Source organism: Molossus molossus, unplaced genomic scaffold, assembly GCF_014108415.1.
Source record: "Molossus molossus isolate mMolMol1 unplaced genomic scaffold, mMolMol1.p scaffold_m16_p_21, whole genome shotgun sequence".
Classification (NCBI taxonomy): domain Eukaryota; kingdom Metazoa; phylum Chordata; class Mammalia; order Chiroptera; family Molossidae; genus Molossus; species Molossus molossus.
Window position 1 is genome coordinate 42,913,654 of NW_023425357.1, and position 18,748 is coordinate 42,932,401.

Here is an 18,748-nt window from a genome sequence, read left to right on the forward strand (position 1 = left end):
GTTTTGAAAGTTCAAGCTGAGTCAGGCTTTCCCTTAGGCTGAGACTCACAGAAACTGGGGAAAAAACTAGCCCATTTTGGGGGTGGCCCTCAAGGCCCAAGTGCTGCTGGTGCCAACCCACAGCCTGAGAGCCAAGTGGAGTGAATGGCATTGACTGAGTTGAGTCGGACTGGACTGGATTCTAGAAGCTCTGTTCCGTGGTGTCAAGCTCAGTGCCCAGTGACTGGCCCTGGGAAGTGGGGCCAGGAAGCGGGAGGGACAGGTGTGCTGCTCACCTTCAGGTCCCCAGAGATGTTGGCCCCTGCCAGGATGCCTGTGGCCGAGGGGAAGAAAATGGAGAACATCCCAAAGAAGCTGCCGTCTGGGCCCCGCCAGTCAGGCACCAAATTCTGAACAAAAATGTCCCCTAGAAAACCAAGGCCTGAGTCAGGGCTGCCTGGAGGGCTTTTCCCCTCACTGGGCCCAGCCGGGCAGGCAAGGTGACTCTGATGGCAGCTCCTGGCCATCGAGTGGGGGGTCCCATCCTTTCGGTGCCCACCAAATAGGCCAGATTTGTGGGCAGACTGTCCTTGTCCTCCTAGGGGGTGGCCCCAACCTGCACGTACCCCGGTAGCTGAAGAAGCCTTTGGAGGCCTTGTCCTCAGATGGAGGAATCAGTGTTCCCACCAAGTAGTTGGCAAAAGAGACCATGATGACCAGGAAGAAGAGCACCTGGGCCTGGAGGCAAAGGACCTAGTGGTCAGATGGACTGGCCCCACCTCTCCAGGGCACCCCAGCAGGAAGAACCTGCCCAGGGTCCCTCACTCTCCCATCCATCCACCCATCCATCCATCCATCCATCATCCATCCATCCATCCATCCATCCTCCATCCATCCATCCTCCATCCATCTATCCATCCACCCATCCCCCATCATGCTGCAAGCTCTGTTTTAAGAGCTGATGCTATCACAAGGCTCTTGTCTTGCTGATAGACAGGGACCATGAATCTAGAGTAAGAACAGGGCTGTGATGGGGACTGGGTTGGGGGCTACTTGAGCAGGGTGGCCTGGAAAGGTGTCTTTGTGGTCCTAAAGGAGGAAGATGAGTGAACAGCAGAATGACGGGGATAGAAGCTTGGAGTACTCGAGGGGCGGCTCGGAGGCTGGTGTAGCTGGAGGTCAGAGTGAGAGGGAGAGGAGATGGTGGGGGCCAGATCTGGCCAGGGCTGCCAGCTGTAGCCCAACATCTGTCCTTCCCCCATTTCATAGTGCCAGCCCTCTAACTGTTGGCTGGATGTGGGTTCAGATGAAGACCATGTTCCCCCAGCTCCCCTGCCGCTAGGCGTGGCCATGAGACTAAGTTCTGGCAGATGGGATATGAGCAAAGGGATATTTCCCTTCCTGCCGACTGAACTGCGGACATGGTGGTGGTGGCTGTCGACCAGGTAGATAAGGGTCACAGCCCGGGGTTGGAGACGCCACAGGATGAAGGGAGACGGTACCCGAGCCCCAGGAACCAGGGACACCTGGACTGTTACAGGAGAGAGAAATGAGTGATTCTTGCTCAAGGCCCCTGTCTCGGGGTCCCGGTCACAGCAGCAGATCTCGGAGCCAATACCGACAAGAGGAGGCAGGACCAGGCAGGGCCCCGTCTCACGACTCCCACTTCCCCACTCGACACTCCCACATCCCCTCTCCAACACCCTCTCCTCACTTTGGACTCCCACTCCATGCCAGCCAGGGAGATGGCCAGCAGCACGGTGACAGTGACCACGCCGATGATTCGGATGTCGTTGGTGGGGTCCACGATGGGCGTCCCGTACTCCTGAGGGAGGGGAACAGGCCAGGCAGCATGCTGCCCCTGAACGGGTCCCCAGACTCCTCCGCCTGGATCCACACCATTTCTGGGTGCCCTCTCGCAGGAGAACACAGACCCAAACACCCTCCCTGCCAATAGATCCTCCCAAACAGCTACCGCAGGGCCTGGACAATTAGGCCTTAAAGGTAACACATACCCCTGAAGGGGACTTCTGGCAATGGTCTTTCTTAATGAGATTGTCACGGTCACACACAAAGATCAGTGGCCTTGGTCCCTGATGGACACATCGGACCAAGGAAGACCCAGACCAGACGGGGTGAAGGAGACAGAGGTTGGCAGCGGGCTCTGCCCCGAGTCAGCCCTGGCCTCACCTGGAGCAGGTCCCGCACAGTCTCTGCAAAGCCCACCGTGTGCATGGCCACACCCACAGCGTTGGCGAAAGCAAAAATGAGGCCGATGGAGCCCCCCAGCTCTGGGCCAAGACTCCGGGAGATGAGAAAGTAGGTGCCACCTATTGGGGACAGAGCAAGGAGCCATGAAACCAGAGGAGTCAGCTGGCTGGGTGGACTAGGGCAGGCAGAGCTGAGGCTGGGGAAGGGTGACCACGGGCTCCGTGGGGCCAACAGTGCAGGCAAGAACCCTGCCATCCCGTGTGTGTTTGGGGGGCTGCCCAGAGCCCTCACCTGGAACCAGGAGCAGCCAGTTTGGGTGGGGTGGGGTGTGGGGAGCGGTTCAGGGACCCTTTCCCATGGTGAAGACTGGAAGACCAGGGGCCGACAAGAGGAGGTGAGGAGGGGAAAGGCAGTAGTGCGGGGCCCACCTGATTTGACCTTGCCGTTGGTGGAGATGGCAGAGATGGAGAGGCCCGTGATGGAGGTCACCGTGACCGAGAGCAGGATGATGATCCAGGTCAGGACTGTGGGAGTGGATGGGGATGTGATCACCCCAAAATTCAGTCAAGGCATTTCCCAGGTAAGGAGCCACGTGAGAAACTTGAGTCAACCGACTGACTCGCCCTATAACTTAAATCACTTCCCTTCTCTAAGCCTCTTGTTGGCTCATCTGAAAAATGGGTCTCTGTCAACCTCCTACTCTACCCTGAACAATCAGGGAGCTGATGAGCCAACATGTAAAGAACCATTCGGTATGGAACGGAAGGTACCCTCCTTTAATAATAAAAATAAGGTAATAATTACCACTTGGTGAGCACCTCTGGGTGCCAAGTCCTGTGCTGTTTACATATATCATAGAAACTCCACAGTAGGTCTGTGAGGAAGAGATGATTATCACCCTCCCTTTTACTGATGAGGAAACCAAGGCTCAGAGAGGTTAAGGAGCTTGTCCAAAGCCACACAGCGTGGTACAGAGCTAGCGTCTGCACACTGGTCTGCCAGAGTGTGAGTTTCTAACCTGGATGCTCTGTAGCAGAAACTGGCTCCAAAAGGTTAAGTGACTTGCTGAGGGCAAACAGAGCCAAGAGAGCCCTCAGGCCTGCTGCCTCCATGTCCTGTGCTCCACCCTGACCTGTCACTGCAGGGGACCAGGGCTTTGCAGCCCAAGTTCAAGCACACCTTCCCTCCCCACCAAAGGCAGCACTCACCAATGCCTGCCTGGGCTGTAATCCACGGGAGCCGCAGGTAGAGGATCACACCCCAGATATTGAGCATGCAGCGGATCTGGGAGGAGAAGGGGGTCAGAGGCCGCCTGGGGGGGCAGATACCCCAAGGCCAAATACACAAGTCCCTGTCCCCAGTCATGGCATGGCATCGGGGACACCTGGGTCCTTTCTTGTGCTTTACCCACATCAATGCTCCTCTGGTTTTGTGGGGCAGGAAGGGGAGGGGACCCAGAGACCCACCTGCCTCCCACCCAGTTTCCTGACCTCTCCTTGAGGCCTGAGGGTGCTGCAACATCCTCACCTCTCCCCTACTCCAAGCCCAGGATCCTGTGTCTGGCAGGCCCAGCCACGGCCCCAGTGGCAGCTGTTGGCCCAGGGCCGGGCATTTAGGGGGAGCTCTGCAAATGCCAGGGGAGCCAATGCCCCACATACGGCAGAAGTCAGGCCTCGGGCTGCGGTGACTTCAGCTCCCAATTTGAAAGCAGAGCCAGAGGCCTCTGCTGAGGCTGAAATTCCCAGTGGGAAGGTACTGCCCCAGCCAAGTCTGGGGATGGGACAACGGCTTGGGAGAGATTTCTAAGGCCCCCCACCTGCTCTGAGATGCTGAACAGGCCATGCTGGGCTCTGGCCACCACAGTCCAGGAGGGAAGTCCAGAATCTCAATGTGAGCCCTGAGGGTGGAGGGGGCTCAGCGGTCAGACGGAGAAAAACGAAGGCACAGCCAGCAGGCAGTTTGGCAGAGTCAAGGTCAGAACCCAGGCCTACTGCCTCCCAGAGCCAGACTAAGCTTTCCCTTAAATCTCACGCAACCCCCTCTGTCAAGTTCCATAATGTCTTCCAAAGCCAAGTTCACTTGATTCTTTGCTGTCTGAAGACTTACTGGTGCTTTACACTACAGCATACCTTCCCCCTTCCCACCATGGAACATGCGAAAAACACATTTGTGGATTTGTGCATTTAGTGCTGTCTCCTAGTGGTCTTTTGGGGGAAATGCAGTTTCTTCTAATAACTCCGAAGCAGGCATTTCTCCAAGCACTTTACATCCATTAACTGATTTAATGCTCATCATTTCACAGGTGAGGAAACTGAGGCACAGGATAAGTAACTTGTCCAAGGTCACAGGACAAGTGAGTAGCCAAAAAACAGACCTGCCCCAGGGCCAGGTCTCGATCTGGGGGGTAAATGGGGCTCAGGAAGTACAAAACCAGAGAAAATTTGAGATCATTATGCAGATACGGAAACTGAGGCCCAGGGTGGGCCTTCGGTCTGCTCTGGCCACTAAGGCCTGAGAGTCAGAGCTGAGGCTGGATGGAGCTGTCCCCCCACTCTCATTCCCGAACATTCTATGTATACCCCACTCACCATCACCCCCTTGACCCAGCCAAAGCGCACGGGCTCCCCAAGGTTCTTGCTGTTGGCACCTGCCTCGTCCTCCACCAGCCCATCGGTCATCTCATGGCTGGGCCGGCTGTCAAAGGCCAGGGTGTGCAGGTGGCTGCCTTCCTGCTGGGAGCCCCGAGACCGCGGGTAAGGCAGGCAGGAGTCATGACAGTGCGGGTCCCAGCCCTCCACCCTCCGCAGCCCAGCCTCCCAGGCAGCAAACCCAGCAGCCTCTTCTCTGGTGCAGACCTTCTTCCCGTCCTCCCTCCATCTCTTTCAGGGGTGCGCAACCTGTTTGCACGCTTCCACTGACTGGGAGCTCATGACCTCTCTAGGCAGCCCTAGTTTGCTTGGTTGGGTTGCCAGGGACTGGACAATGAACATCACAGCATGTGCCCAGAGCTTCGCAGCTCCCATTCCACACTTCATTTGGGCCTCTCGACCCATAAGGAAGACACTTATCCTCATGGCATAAATGACAGAGGAGAGGCTCAGAGGGGCTAGGTAACTGGGTCAAAGCCACACAGCAGGGAAGCGGCTAGTCCAGTGCTTACCTTAAGGAAAGAGTGCAAGTCAGCCAGTGTGGGCCGGACCTTCCGGGGCTCACCGGGCAGGGCGCTGTCGGCATAGTGCTCGTAGGCTGGTACCACATCAATAGTGTTGTAGCCAAAGGTTCGCATGTATAAGGTGCTGCCATGGGTCAGGTGGCTAGGGTGGCTGCTGTCATAGGCCGTTGGTGGTGGGGGCTCATCGCCCCCCAGCAGCGTGCTGATGGTAAAGCGCCCACTGCACAGAGTGGGATCTCCAGGCGCCTCAGATGCCGACAGCTCTGCCATGGTGGCTCGGGTGTCAGGGGAGGGGCCCAGGGTCGGTGGGGACATGCAGGGTGGTTTTATAGGCTGGGCCTGCAGTGGGAGGAGGCGGGGAGGTTGGCTCAAACCGCTCTGGAGAGGGTGGGAGGCAGAGCACGTGGCCAAGCTGTCCTGCCCACCATGTGATCGCTGAGATAGCGCCCACCTGGGACGGGAGAGCTGGGTGTAAAGGCCTGCTGCCCCGCCCCAGTTGTGAAGGGCCACCCAGCGCCACAGCTCCCCAGGTCACCTGTGGCTTTGTGTCTACACAGCAGCCCACTCCTCTCCTGCTCGTCCTGCTTCCTCCCCTTCTCCCCAGAGGTACCGACCCCAGGAGCCCTCTCTGGCCAACGCTCTGCATGCTCACTCTGTCTCTGCTTCCTGGGTGTGGGTGGCCTCTTGGTTCACAACAAACCACCGAGCTCCTCCTCACCCCTGGTGATCAGCATTTTGCATCTTTCAGCCATTCACCCAACAAACTGGAACGCCCACCCACCACGCCATGGCTGGCGACAGGAGCCAGGAACATCAACAGCAAGCACTGCAACTATGCTCCTGGTGCTGCTGCGTTAGAGGGGAAATGGACGTGGAAACAGACCCGGCGAGCTGTGCCGGGAGGGCAGCAGTGGGAGAGGGCACTCTGGGACAGGGTCAGGTGGGGACAGTCAGGGACAGGCCAACCCCTGACCAGAGTCTTGGAGTATGAGGTAGGGGATGAACAGACTCCTCAAGGCCACCACCAGCTCCAGGCACCGGGCTGGGCTGATGCTCAGGCTCCAGCCATCCTTGGCAGGGACTCGGAGGGACACATTTTCTCTCCCTCCCTACTTTTCCTCTCAGACCTGGATTCCTGGAGCTCACATAGGTCCCCAGACCAGCTCTGAGACACTCAGAGTTCTTGGGACTTCATGGTCTCCAACAGCAAGTCAGCACTGTGGACTTAGAACTTTGACAGGGCCCTGGCTGGCTCGTGCTGTTCCCCTCGCTCCGGGCCCAGAGGCCCCGGGACGGTGCCCAGCTGGAGGGCCAGGCCGCAGGGGCAGGTGGATGCTCAGACGGGGAGAGTAGCAGCTGTGGTAGGAAGTTACCCTCCAAGGTGAGGTGTTTAAACTGGAGCCCGGAGCCCCACAAGACTGCGGACAAGTTCTTACACCTAAGTGCATTTTTCTGGGAAGGGGGACATACATTTCATCCAATTTGCTAGAAGGCCGGCCCACAGGGGTGAGGATGAAAAGGGCCACGTGCTAACTTGACAAGCCTGTGTGGCAGGCTTGCAAACTCAAAGACCTAAAATAACCACAAAAGATGGTCTGAAGTGAAAACTTTTTAAACTAAAAGCAGTTTACAGTGTGTAGTCATGTCCTAGGCCAGTATCTTCCATGACAAAGGTCAACATTTCACCTTAATTAAGACTGTTGTCTTTTTGCATCTACCTCAACATACCTTTGGAATGTCAGAGAAACTTATCTTTTTCCAGACCCCTCAGGGCACAACCACTACACCAGGGCAGAGACCACAAATCCTTCTTTGTTAGTATGATCATGTTAATTGTTGACTGTTAATTATTCCTGTACCCACCTATGTAAAAGAAGCATATCTATCATTTTACTTTTTTTATAGACATTTTTTCTTTTTAATGTTTTTTCTTTATTGGTTTTAGAGAGAGAGGAAGGGAGTGTGAGAGAGAGAGAGAAACGTTGATGAGAGAACATCAGTTGGCTGCCTCCTGCGTGCCCCACACACCAGGGATCGGGCCCACAACCTGGGCATGTGCCCTGACTGGGAATCAAACTGGCAACCTCTTGGTGCATGGGTCGACGCTCAACCAATGAGCCACACCGGCTGAGCCTATCATTTTACTTTTTATCCAATCCCAAAAGCCCTTTCCCCACCCCCTTTGCTTTCTGCCGCCTCCCTAATCTATCACCAATGGATTTCATGTAACCCAGTTTTTATTATAATGTATAAAATAAGCTGCAAAAGTGTCATTCTCTGGAGAATTATCTCAATTTGTTGAGGTTTTGCTTTCCCACAATTGTTGACAGTTTTGGCTCAAATAATTCACAAAAATTCTTTACAGGTTTGAATGTTTATCATGTGGACGGGCATGGATCTGGGCCTATCATGTTCACTGATGATCCCAAGCACCCAGAGAGCGCAGCGTAGGTCCTCAGTACACTGTTTGCTCAGTGAATAACCAAGGGGACCAGACAAAGAGGGCAGAGAGCAGCCGCCACAGGAGCCCTTGGGGACAGAATTACTCCACGAGGGGGTCAGTGCAAGGGCAGCTCCTCGGGGTGCTCCTAGTTGAGCTGGGCCTGGAGATGAGCTCAGAATGACAGGACTCGGGTGACAAACCCAAAAGGTTATGATCACTATGAAACTATCTGCAAAGTTTATATATTCACCTTATGTGTTAATTTTTACAAAAGACTTACGGGCTCCCCTTCAGGACCCCCAGCTTGCCTGCCCCCTTCCCAGGAGTTCCAGCCCCTCCTCAGAGAGGCTTCTGCAGGAGTGTGTCCCCAACCCTCATGACAGATGCCAGTGGGGTGAGGGCAGAGGTGGTGACTCCAGGGCAAGGACCCCAATTACGGTCAATGTTCCACCTTTCAGCCCCCACTCCGATGGGTGGGTGGCGGGAAGAGCCTGCGAGTTACTCATTCCCTTCCAGGGCCTCGGGGCAGATCTTATCACCCTCTCCCTCTTAAACTGCCACCTGCCTGGCGGAGATCACAGCTGCCAACATGCCCTCACACCATTCCTGCACACCCAGTCCCTGCAGAAGCTGTGGAAAATTCCTGATTAAGATCTCAGCAGAGGCAGCGGCCCAAAGGGCCAGGCTGTGGACTGGCTGGGTGACCCTGGTGACCTCTTCTTCCTCCCTCTGCAATACCCAGGCTGGGTCAGCTCCAAGGTCCCTTCCAGCCTGGAGGGGAACATCCCCTGCTTCAAGGAGCCGGGCCCACCCCACCCCCACCCCTCTCTGGGGTGGGAAGGGCTATAAGCAGGACCCCTCCAAGGGCTCATCCATAGAACAAGCAGAAGGGACTCCAAGAAAGGGGACTCCTACACCTGGGTGGAATCTCACTCATTTGAGAATTGCTCACGGAGGCCCTCTTCTTGATGGGGACACAATGCCAGGTCAGATGCAAGTCCTGCCCCCCAGGACTTCCAGGTGGCCCTCAGAGCCTTTCAGGTGTGAGGGCCGGGACTCAGAATCGAATGTACCTGTGACAAAGCACTGTGATAGGGACGCAGTGGGTTTCAGGCTCCGTCTCAGCTGTTTCTGTGGGACTTTGAGTAAGTCACCTGACCCCAGTGGGCCTCAGCTTTCTCAGCAGTAAAATGGAAATGTCACCCACTCCTGTGTCAGTTAGGGCTCACCTGTCCAGTGTCAGCACCCGGCTGAGCATCTGAGGGTCCCTTCCTCATCTCCCGGTTCTCAGAAGGACAGAGAACAGGGGCAGCAAAGGAAATGAAAAGACTCAGCAGTCAGGAAACTCCCTAGAAGTCAAAACCCTGGACACAGGGTGCTAAAATGTTGAGGACAGGGGACCTGCTGCAACCTCCGAATCTCAGGGCCACAGAGGCACCTAAGCATTGATGGTGCCCCTCCTGTATTCAGGCGCTGGAACTCACAACCTCGCCCAGCAGACAAACCAGCGGAGCAGCGAGGCTTCCCAGGAGAGAGAGGGGAGCTGGGAGGGGAGAGCGTGGGCGTGAATGGAGGGCATTCTGGAGCATGGGGTTTGGGAAAGGCGTGTCAGTGCAAAGGAAGAGATGGGGAGAGGTGGGGGGAGATGGGGAGAGGAGGGAAGAAATGGTGGGAGATGAGGCTGAAAGGGTCCGATTGATTGTTTCTTCATTGACACGTTTATTGAGTGCCTGCTGTATACCATGCATGCCCTGTGCTAGGCAACAGAGGCACCAGGAATAACAAGACAAAGGCCCTGCCCTCCTGGAGCTCACATTCTAGTGGAAGAGACAGACAATAGATAAACGAGCAATCATTATAATACATTTAGTGATAAGTGCTATGAAGAAAACAAAGGTTTTGGGGTTTGTTTTTTTAGGAGGGGCATTTAGGCCCCTCTGAGAATGAGAAATATGAGCCTAGCTCCAACCATGAGAAGAAGCCACTCACGTGCACGCAGGTATGAGCACAGGGACTCCAGGCAGAGGAAAGAGCAGGTGCAAAGGCCCTGGTATAGGGGTGTGGGTGGTTGGGGCTTCATGACAGCAAGGGTTCAGGTATGGCTGGAGCAGAGGGATGGAGGAGATGGGGTCTGAGACATGGAAGGGAGAACATCGTGCCTTCTAAGCCAGGGTTAGAGGTTCCATGTCCTATTGTGTGATGGTCAGATTTATATTTTTCTAGATCTCTCTGGCATTGTGGGGGGAATGGACTGAGGGAGGCAAGGTCAAGGCAAGACTGGTAGGGGCCGGTGCAGGCGCGTGATGGTGGTGTCAGGCCAGGGGAGCAGCTGTGGGTGGCAGGACGCTGAGAATCGGAGGGCGTGGAGATACCTTCTGAGGGCGGAGCTAACAGAACCAGACCCTGAATTCCAAGGGTTCCAGAGAAGCAGGGAACAGGGAAGACTCCCTGGGGGAAGCGATGGTGTCATTTCTGAGTAGGGAACCTGGACAGAAGGGCCGTGAACACCACGGGAAGGAGCCAGGCCTTGGGTGTCGGGCCCCTTCTGCCCCTGGAAAGCTGCTGGGAGTCAGCAGTGGTGTGGTGAGCAGAGCAGGGCCGGGAGGCCCAGGAGGGGCTAGGGCAACAGTCAGCAAGGACACCAGCCAGCTAGGAGCCCTGGGGCTCAGCCCCTGCTGCACACGGATTTGAGCATGACACGGCACCTCTAACACATGCTGACCCCCGCCCCACGCACGCAGGAACTTCTACGGACCCGGGGCAGAGGGGAGCCCAGGGTCAGCAGCAGCATTTTTGGAAAGCTCCTCAGCAGATCCTAAGGAACAGTCCCACCGAGATCCTGCTCACTAAAAAGAACACTCTTTCACACAGACTCCCCACCCCACAGCATCCGCAGGTCCATGTCTGATAGGTCCCACGAGGCTCTCCTGGAGAGGATGGGTATGATGCAACCCTGGTGTCGTGAAATAGCCGGGTAAGAGGATGCGCTGCTCGTCGGCCTGATTCACAACACCAGCTGCAGCAACGATACCAGAAATACCAGAACTCCGCCGGCTTCCTCCTCTGGACGTGGCTTCCTGGCTTGGAGGCAGCAACCAGCCTGGCTAACGTCCTCCCCCGCCCATGGCTGCCCTGGACCAGCACGGTGCCAGGGCGTAGGGCTGAACGGTGGAGGCTGGGTCCCTGCCCACAGGGCTCACAGACTTGATGGTCCGGGAAGAGGAGAGCAAACACAAAACCCTGTGCGGGGCGGCAGGGGAAGGCAACACGAGGGACCGGGCACGGGGAAGGCCTGGGGAGCCAGGGCTAGATTGCAACCTGTCCAACAACCAGGACCGAGAAATGGGTTTCTCCTGAGCCTGTGACCACAGAAGTGTGTCTATGGCACTCCTGGCCCGATGTTAGAGCAGCTGGACACTGAAGGACCTGGAAGCTACCGGCAGCTAAAGCGAAAAGGAAAATGTGCTCGATGACCTAACATTTTCATTGTTAAAGGAAGGACTCCTGTTGTTTTCTTCATGGTCAAACTTGCTTTTTTGGAAACCTGTTTAGCCAACATTCATTCCACAAGTAAATGTAGGTATTAATAATGGACTGAGCCCTGGCCTGTTTGGCTCAGTGGTTAGAGCGTCAGCCTGCGGTCCGGAGAGACCCGGGTTTGATTCCCGCTAAGGGCACGTACCTCGGTTGCAGTTTGTCTCAGCCCTGGTTGGGTTGTGTGGGTGGCAACCACTCGATGTGTCCCTTTCACGTCGATGTTTCTCGCCCCCCCACCACCACTCTATCTGAACAAAATATCAAAAAAAATGTCCTCGGGTAACGATAAAAAAATAATAATAATAATAATGTACTGAGCAGTCTGGCTGTTCTGGAGGGTACACAGAAGGACAAGCACAATCACTCTCCTCAAGGAGCATCTAGTTCATCAGAGGTGGGAGCCAACAAGAGCCATGACCCAAGGCATAAAGGCATGAATCCTACATTGTATCCAGGTTCAGAAAAGAGATGATTCCTCTAGCTGGGGCAATGGTGGATTGGGGTGCATGAAACAGCACAGGTAGAATAAAGGCAAAAAGAAATAAGCAATCATTTAATGAGGGAGAAGGTCAAATGCTAACTTGGAGCTTCCTGGCAGCCAAGGCAAAAAGTCGAATCATGATCAGTAGACTCTATCTGATATAAGAGTGAGATTTCATTTTCTCCCTTCTTACTCTTCTGATAAAGAAATCTCCACCAACCCTTCATCCCTCCACCCAGGCTTAGCTGACAAGATTTCTAATACGGGGTGGCCTGAGTTCGGTCCTGCCACATCAACCCAGTTGAAGCAGGAATGCTAGTAAAAATCTGTCCTGTAATAACAGATATGACTACATGTTCTCCCACACTGATGGCTTTGCCCACATGTTCTCCAAGAGACCAAGCAGCCAAACCCATTGTCTCTCCTACCCAGCCCTTCATTCAAAAAAAAAAAATATATATATATCTATATATATGTTTTTATTGAGTTTTTTAGAGAGAAACATTGATCAGCCACCTCCCACACTTCCCCTACTGGGATCGAGCCTGCAACCTGGGCATGTGCCCTGACTGGTAATCTAACTAGGACCTCTTAGTCCACGGGACAATGCTCAATCCACTGGGCCACGCGGGCAGGGCACAGCCTTTCATTTTTATAAGACCAGTGCTCTAAACCCTGAGCTATGGAGCCTAGCCTTTCATTTTCAAAATACAACTTTAGCTTTTTTAACTTTATTGCAAACCTTCTGGTCTTGAAAGCAATAGGGGAAACGTGGTCATTCTGCTTGATTTTGAATTCCACGGTGCATTTCTGACCAGAATATACTTTAATGGGCTATTTTAGAACCCAGGAACCTCTGACAGGCTTCGCAGCAGAGACCAGGGGGCTAGAAACTCGTAACTGCTTCTACTAGCTTAGCTCCCACCGGGCCTGTGTGGCTCAGTAGATTGAGCATTGCCCCATGGACTGAGAAGTCCTGGTTCAATTCCAGGTCAGGGCACATGCCGGGGCTTGGGGGGCTGCCGGAGGTGGTTGATCAATGTTTCTCTCTCACATCGATGTTTCTATCTCTCTCTCCCTTCCTCTCTCTCTCAAAAAAAAAAATCAATAAAAACATTTAATAAAATAAATAAAATCTTAGCTCCCACACTCCCTCCCTTAGACCAGGCCCAGCCCTAGACACTGGGACTGGGTAGGGAGCATGTGAGCCAAAGGAGGCCTGGACCTGGCTCTGCACCACCTACCTTATGGCCTCAGGCATGTCCCTGTGCACCTTAGTTTCATCATCTGTCAAATGAATAACTCCTCCCAGTTAATGGGATTTTTGATGCTCAAGAGAGGACACTTGTGGAAGAAGTGTTTCAGAGGACATTGACAGTGCTCTTCAAATAATATATTAACAAATGCATGTGATACATACATATGTATGCAAACATATGCAGTAATATACATTTATATGTAAATGGTATGATTTTGGTCCCAGTTCTCTAGCTACCAAAAAAGGTGGGAGGAAACCAACCCACCCTCACCTGTTGGAGGCAATGCTTTATTTTAAGGGCAGGTGCTAACATTAAAACAAACAGAAGAGTTGGGGCATGGGGAGTAGGGGAAAGTTGCTCAGGAGCAGAAAGCAGAAACCCAGAGCGAGTTGGCCTTGGCCCTTTGTCGTAGTCAGAGCTCAGGCTTCTGACAGAAACAAACCTTCAGTGGACCCTAGATGCGCAGAAGGGCTTTCCCACTGGTTTCCCCTTTACCAGATACTTGGAATAAGCTGCTGACCTCCTTAATATCCCAACGCAGCACCCCAGAGGACCTCCTGCTGGTGGCCACCCAGCACCCCAGGGTTCAGTTGCAAGATGACACTTGCCATTCAGGCTGCATTTGTGCTGAAGTGGGGGAGGCGGCTGGATCCAAGGGGAGCCTACCCTCGTGACTGGGTTGCTCTGGCGGGTTGCAGCGCCCCGCAGCAGGAGTGGAAGCGGGTCCGACCCCCAGGGAGCTCCATTAGCAGTAGCACAGAGCACTGAGCATATGCACCAAAGAGGCTCGGGTCAAGCCCATCAAGGCACGAGTCTGCCAATGGCGGACACAGGAAGGCTGGGGCAGTTGGATGCTTGGATGCAAGGAAAGAACATTCTAAATGAGGGGCCAGGGATTCAACCAGAGTTGTCAGAGGTGGTGATCTCCTGGGCAATGTGACACTACCCTCCCCACAACATACACACAGTGATGCTCTTTCTCTGATACCATTTTTACTAGTTAACCACCAACATCAAAGACCATGCTGGACAGCTGGCTTTGACCTTGGTGGGTACAAAATGGGTAAGTGCACCCAGTAGGCCTGGGTATGGTGCCTATTTTTCCTAACCAGTTAGAATTTTCATCTTCCTATTGAGTGCATCTCAGTCCCTCCATGGTTTGTTGAAAACCTGTTGAGGAGTGGGAAGGCCCATTTAAAGAGGCCCAAGGCCCACCTCACTCCCTGCTTCCAGTCAGAACAAGGAATCTTGACCCTGTTCTTTTTTTTTTTTAATCCTCACCCAAGGACATTTTTCCACTTTTTGTTCAGATAGAGTGGGAGGGAGAGAAAGGAAGAGAGAGAAAGAAACATTGACGTGAAAGGGACACATCGGCCCTGGCCGGTTTGGCTCAGCGGTTAGAACGTCGGCCTGCGGTCCAGAGAGACCCGGGTTCAGTTCCCGCTAAGGGCATGTACCTGGATTGCAGTTTGTCCCCAGCCCTGATTGGGTCATGCGGGTGGCAGCCACTCGATGTGTCCCTTTCACGTCGATGTTTCTCTCTCTCTCTTCCTCCATCCACTCTATCTGAACAAAAAAATGAAAAAATGTCTTCGGGTGAGGATAAAAAAAAAAGAAAGGGACACATCGAGCAGCTGCCACCCTCACGACCAACCAGGGCCGGGGACAAACTGCAACCGAGGTACATGCCCTTAGCAGGAACCGAACCCAGGTCTGTCTGGACCGCAGGTGGACGCTCTAACCACTGAGCAAAACTGGCCAGAGCTTGACCCTGTTCTTGACCCAGGGCATGAAAGGTCACCTGGAGAGCTTTAAAAAAAAACAAGAACCCCCACCCCGCCCTCCTCCCCTGCAAGCCCCCGCCCCCAAAATAACAATTAGTTCCTGGGCCTCTCCCCAGGCCAATTGAAGGAGAAGTTCGGGGGCAGGGGCTTGGCAATCGGGTCTCGGAGCTCCCTCCGGGCTGTCTGACGTGGAGCCGGGCTGGGGCTGCGCTGGAGCCATAGCTGAAGGGAAGGTGTGTCCTCGAGTCTGCGCACAGCCTGGCTCTTCATAACGGTGATGCTGATTTAGAGTTTCGTAAACACTATCTTTCATTTGTAAATGGTTTCGGAAGAGCTTATCTCACCTGCGTCGGACACATGAATTCATAGCTGACCACCAGCCCTTTGTGCTGGATTCTTTGCCCAAAACCAACAGGCAGCCTTTAATTATTGATTTGTATGGACAAGAGTGTGCCCTCCAGATTGGACCACCCCTCCTCTCTGCTTTACAGACTGCACCCCCCAGGTACCCCCTCCCCACATACTCACCTCTTGAGCAAGGTGGATACCGCACAGTCAGGCTTCTGCATGACCAAGAAGGGCTGCGCATGAGGCCTTTGATCCCCGGCAGGTCTTCCCCTTGCTCTAGGGCCCCTCAACTCACCTGAGTGCTGCTGTCTCTCCAGCTTCAAGGTCATAGGCAAGATCAACAGCTGCTTGACACCACAGGGCCAGGCCAAGAGCAGAGCTGGGCTCACTGTATCCGGGCTGGCGGGACAGCCACACCCACACCATGCCCCCCACCTTTGCAGGTCTGAATCCCGGTCATTTGATCATGGCTCCCTTATCCTCCCCCCAAAAAAATCCTGCCTTTGATCTTACCCAGCCCTTTCTTCCATTTCTTAAGGCTTCCTATTTTATTATGGTTTGTGTATGCACCTGTGCACATACACCTGCTTATCTCTCTTCTCCAACCACATCTAAACTTAAGAAAGCAGGGACGGCGCCTCAGTCTCAAAATCACCCCACAGCCCTTAGCCCCACAGCCTCTGGGGGGCGCGGAGCGGTGAAGCTCTCACGTCAGCCTGTGGAGAGAGGTCCACTTGTCAGACAGAGGCCTGAGGCTGCCCAGTCTCACCAGTGAAACGGAAGCTCCTTCAGGGAAGGAGGTTGGGTTCTTTTCACCGCTGTGTCCAGTGCCTGGAGCAACGCCCGGCACAGGGTGGATGCTCGAACATGTGCTGAACTGTATTCTCCATCTAGCAGTCACTGAATCAACAGGAATCACAAGTTGAACTTGACATATTAATGTTGCCCCCCAATAGCAAATTTTTAGACTTTGACTTCATTTTGTCTCTTGGGAAAAAAAAGGCCATCCCTGGAGTAGGGGTAATTGATTCCACCCTGCACTCATGTGAAAGACCTACGGTGAAGGACAGAAGCCAAATGGTAGAGGACATACCTATAGCTCTGGAGACCTATCTAAACAAGGCTGGGAACAGGGTGACCAAAATTATCTTTTATTGAGGGCTCACGGTGTGACAGGTAATAGGTAGGTGATTTCTAGAAATTAACTCAATCTTCCAATAGGAAGATGGAACAGGAAAGGGCATCCTGCCTCATACCTGATCAAACTGGTTCTGAGAGGTCAAATAACTTGCCCTCAGCCACACGATGACCAATGGCAAAGGAGGTTTTTTTAACCCCACTTCCAGCCCAGCTTCAGGGTTTGTGGCTTCCTCTTAGAAAAGCCCAGCCCTGGCCCTGGCCGGTTTGGCTCAGCGGTTAGAGCGCTGGCCTGCGGTCCTGAGAGACCCGGGTTCAGTTCCCGCTAAGGGCGTTTACCTTGGTTGCGGTTTGTCCCCCGCTCTGGTCAGAAAAGCCCAGCCCTGAAGCCTCTGATTTCATCCAGGGCTCTGTGCTCTGAGAGCCTAGGTCTCCGGCTGGTCCCTGCCCTTCTACCCCCGCCCCAGTGGTGCTGAACTTTGCTTTCAGAATTTCTTTTTCAAAGAAGTCTCAAAATCCTTCTGGGCCCAGTGCTTTCTCATGCTAATGGTCACTGCTTTCCACCACTAGAGGGTCTCGTCCTCAAACGTCTGGGCTGCATTTGAGAATCAAACTGCCCTTTTTGGTTTGGTTTAATTTTCCTAAAAATACAAGCCAGCTGACCCATCAGGCTGATCAGCACGGAAACTCAGCCCAGAGACCCACACTGAGTGCAGGAGGGCCCGCTGGGTAGTGAGGGTGACCGATTCCTCCAGGCTGGTGCTTTTGGGATGAAGGCATTGGCAGCAACCCAGGAAAAGAGTTTCCAGCTGCCTTCCCCAAGGAAGATGTCTTTCCCCAGCCGGCATGAAGCTGCCCCAGGCTCTGGGGCCTCACTGCCCACCACTGGTCCTCACACTTCTCCATGGCTGTTTGGCCTTTCCTGGGAAGAACTGCAGTATCCCTTGTGCTGGGCTGACCACCTGGTTGGCATTTTTAAAGGTTTTACCCGAGGACACCACTGGAAGGCCCCCAGCTCAGAAACCTGGATAAACTGGCCACACTTCACCACGGCGGCCATCGCGCCACCTGCCCCTGCCCCTCAGTGGTTTGCCCTCACCGGCCACAGGCTCGCCTGCCCGCGCCCCCAGGGTGCTGCAGAGTCCCAGAAAAGACCGTCCGGCCCTATGATAGGGTGTGGGGCACTGTACGAGGCCCAGATTTCAGGTGATTCACCAGGAAATGGCCTCCCCAGGGCCCCAGGGACCAAAACAAGCTGAGGACTCCCAAGCGGAGGGAATGGGCCAAAATGCTTCCATGTCACCCACTCAGGCCACCAGGTCATTTCAGAGCTTCTCATTAGGGCTCGCAGGTGGAGAGAAATGAACACCGCCTTACTCAGCCAGTTGTATATCCCCGAGCACAATCTCGTGCCCAGACCCTGAAAAGCCCCCTGCACCACCACCCCTGTCAGAAACAGGCAGATGCTGTCCAAGAGAGCAGCAGACACTTGTCCTGTGACTAGGCCCAAGTCTCTCCCACCACCTGACCGAATCATAGTCCTCCAATCCTGCCTCCCCTTCCCCAAGGCCAACAACTGGCTCTCAACCCCCATTTAAGATGCTTTACTGTAAGTGTCCAAAATAAACGCCCACAGACTGTTCACAGCTCCCAGTCCCAGGACGTTGGGTTTGCCAGACCCTGACTCTCCTCAGGCCCCTGTTCGGGGACTGCATTCCGAGGCTGGTGGGGGAGAGCAAGACGTCAGAGCTGGGATGGGAGTCCTGTACTTACAGAGACCCGTGGGGACTTCTCGGACCCAGAGACCGGGCAGGGCTTAGCCTTCCTTGCAGGGAGTGGAGAAGGGGCCTGGCTCAGGTACCCAGAGGCTGGGAAGAGGTGCTTCTGCTGCCTTCAGAGGAGCCCAGGCTGTGCTAAGGACATTCCCAGGAAAGGAAGCCTCCACTGAAGGACTGAACAAAAGGGGCACATGGCACTTTGAAGAACATTCCAGAAATTTACTGGCTACAGACAAGGGTGGTGGTGAGGGGACCATCCTAAACAGAGTAAATGCAGAAGTTACTGTACAGAAAGGAACACGAAGAACAGGTACACTCTCCCACCCCGTCCCTTCTCCCCACAAACACCACACAGAGCGACAATGTCAGGAAAGCAAAGATGAAAAGAAAATAATGTGTCAACTGAATAAAGCAAAGAACTCTCCACTGTGTTTCTAATAAAAGTTACTAATCGAGTGAGAAAAGACTGTACTTAGCTTCCTTCATCTTTGTAAAAGGCACATTTGAAATTCCTGACGGAAACATACCTGGGAGGTAATAGCACTGAGGTCGGCTGAGGCCGCCTGGCTCTCCAAAACGGAATTCCAGTTACAGTTACTGCTCTCTCGGGTGACTCCCC

General features: G+C 54.1%; 1 protein-coding gene across 3 annotated transcripts in view; it reads right to left on the minus strand.

Moving 5' to 3' along the window:
* Window positions 1-5,653, minus strand: part of SLC12A3 (solute carrier family 12 member 3) — a 45,069-nt gene extending 39,416 nt beyond the window's left edge. For 2 of the 3 annotated variants that reach the window (XM_036274467.1, XM_036274465.1), the window contains exons 1-8: window positions 5,351-5,653; window positions 4,779-4,922; window positions 3,399-3,474; window positions 2,619-2,714; window positions 2,170-2,309; window positions 1,694-1,804; window positions 606-717; window positions 276-406 (exon numbers count right to left, since the gene is read on the minus strand). In XM_036274467.1, coding sequence (XP_036130360.1) covers window positions 276-406; window positions 606-717; window positions 1,694-1,804; window positions 2,170-2,309; window positions 2,619-2,714; window positions 3,399-3,474; window positions 4,779-4,922; window positions 5,351-5,632 — 1,092 coding nt within the window. In that variant the 5' untranslated portion in view covers window positions 5,633-5,653. The remainder of the gene's footprint in view (window positions 1-275; window positions 407-605; window positions 718-1,693; window positions 1,805-2,169; window positions 2,310-2,618; window positions 2,715-3,398; window positions 3,475-4,778; window positions 4,923-5,350) is intronic. The other variant, XM_036274466.1, reaches the window with a different exon arrangement.
* Window positions 5,654-18,748: the final 13,095 nt, after the last annotated feature.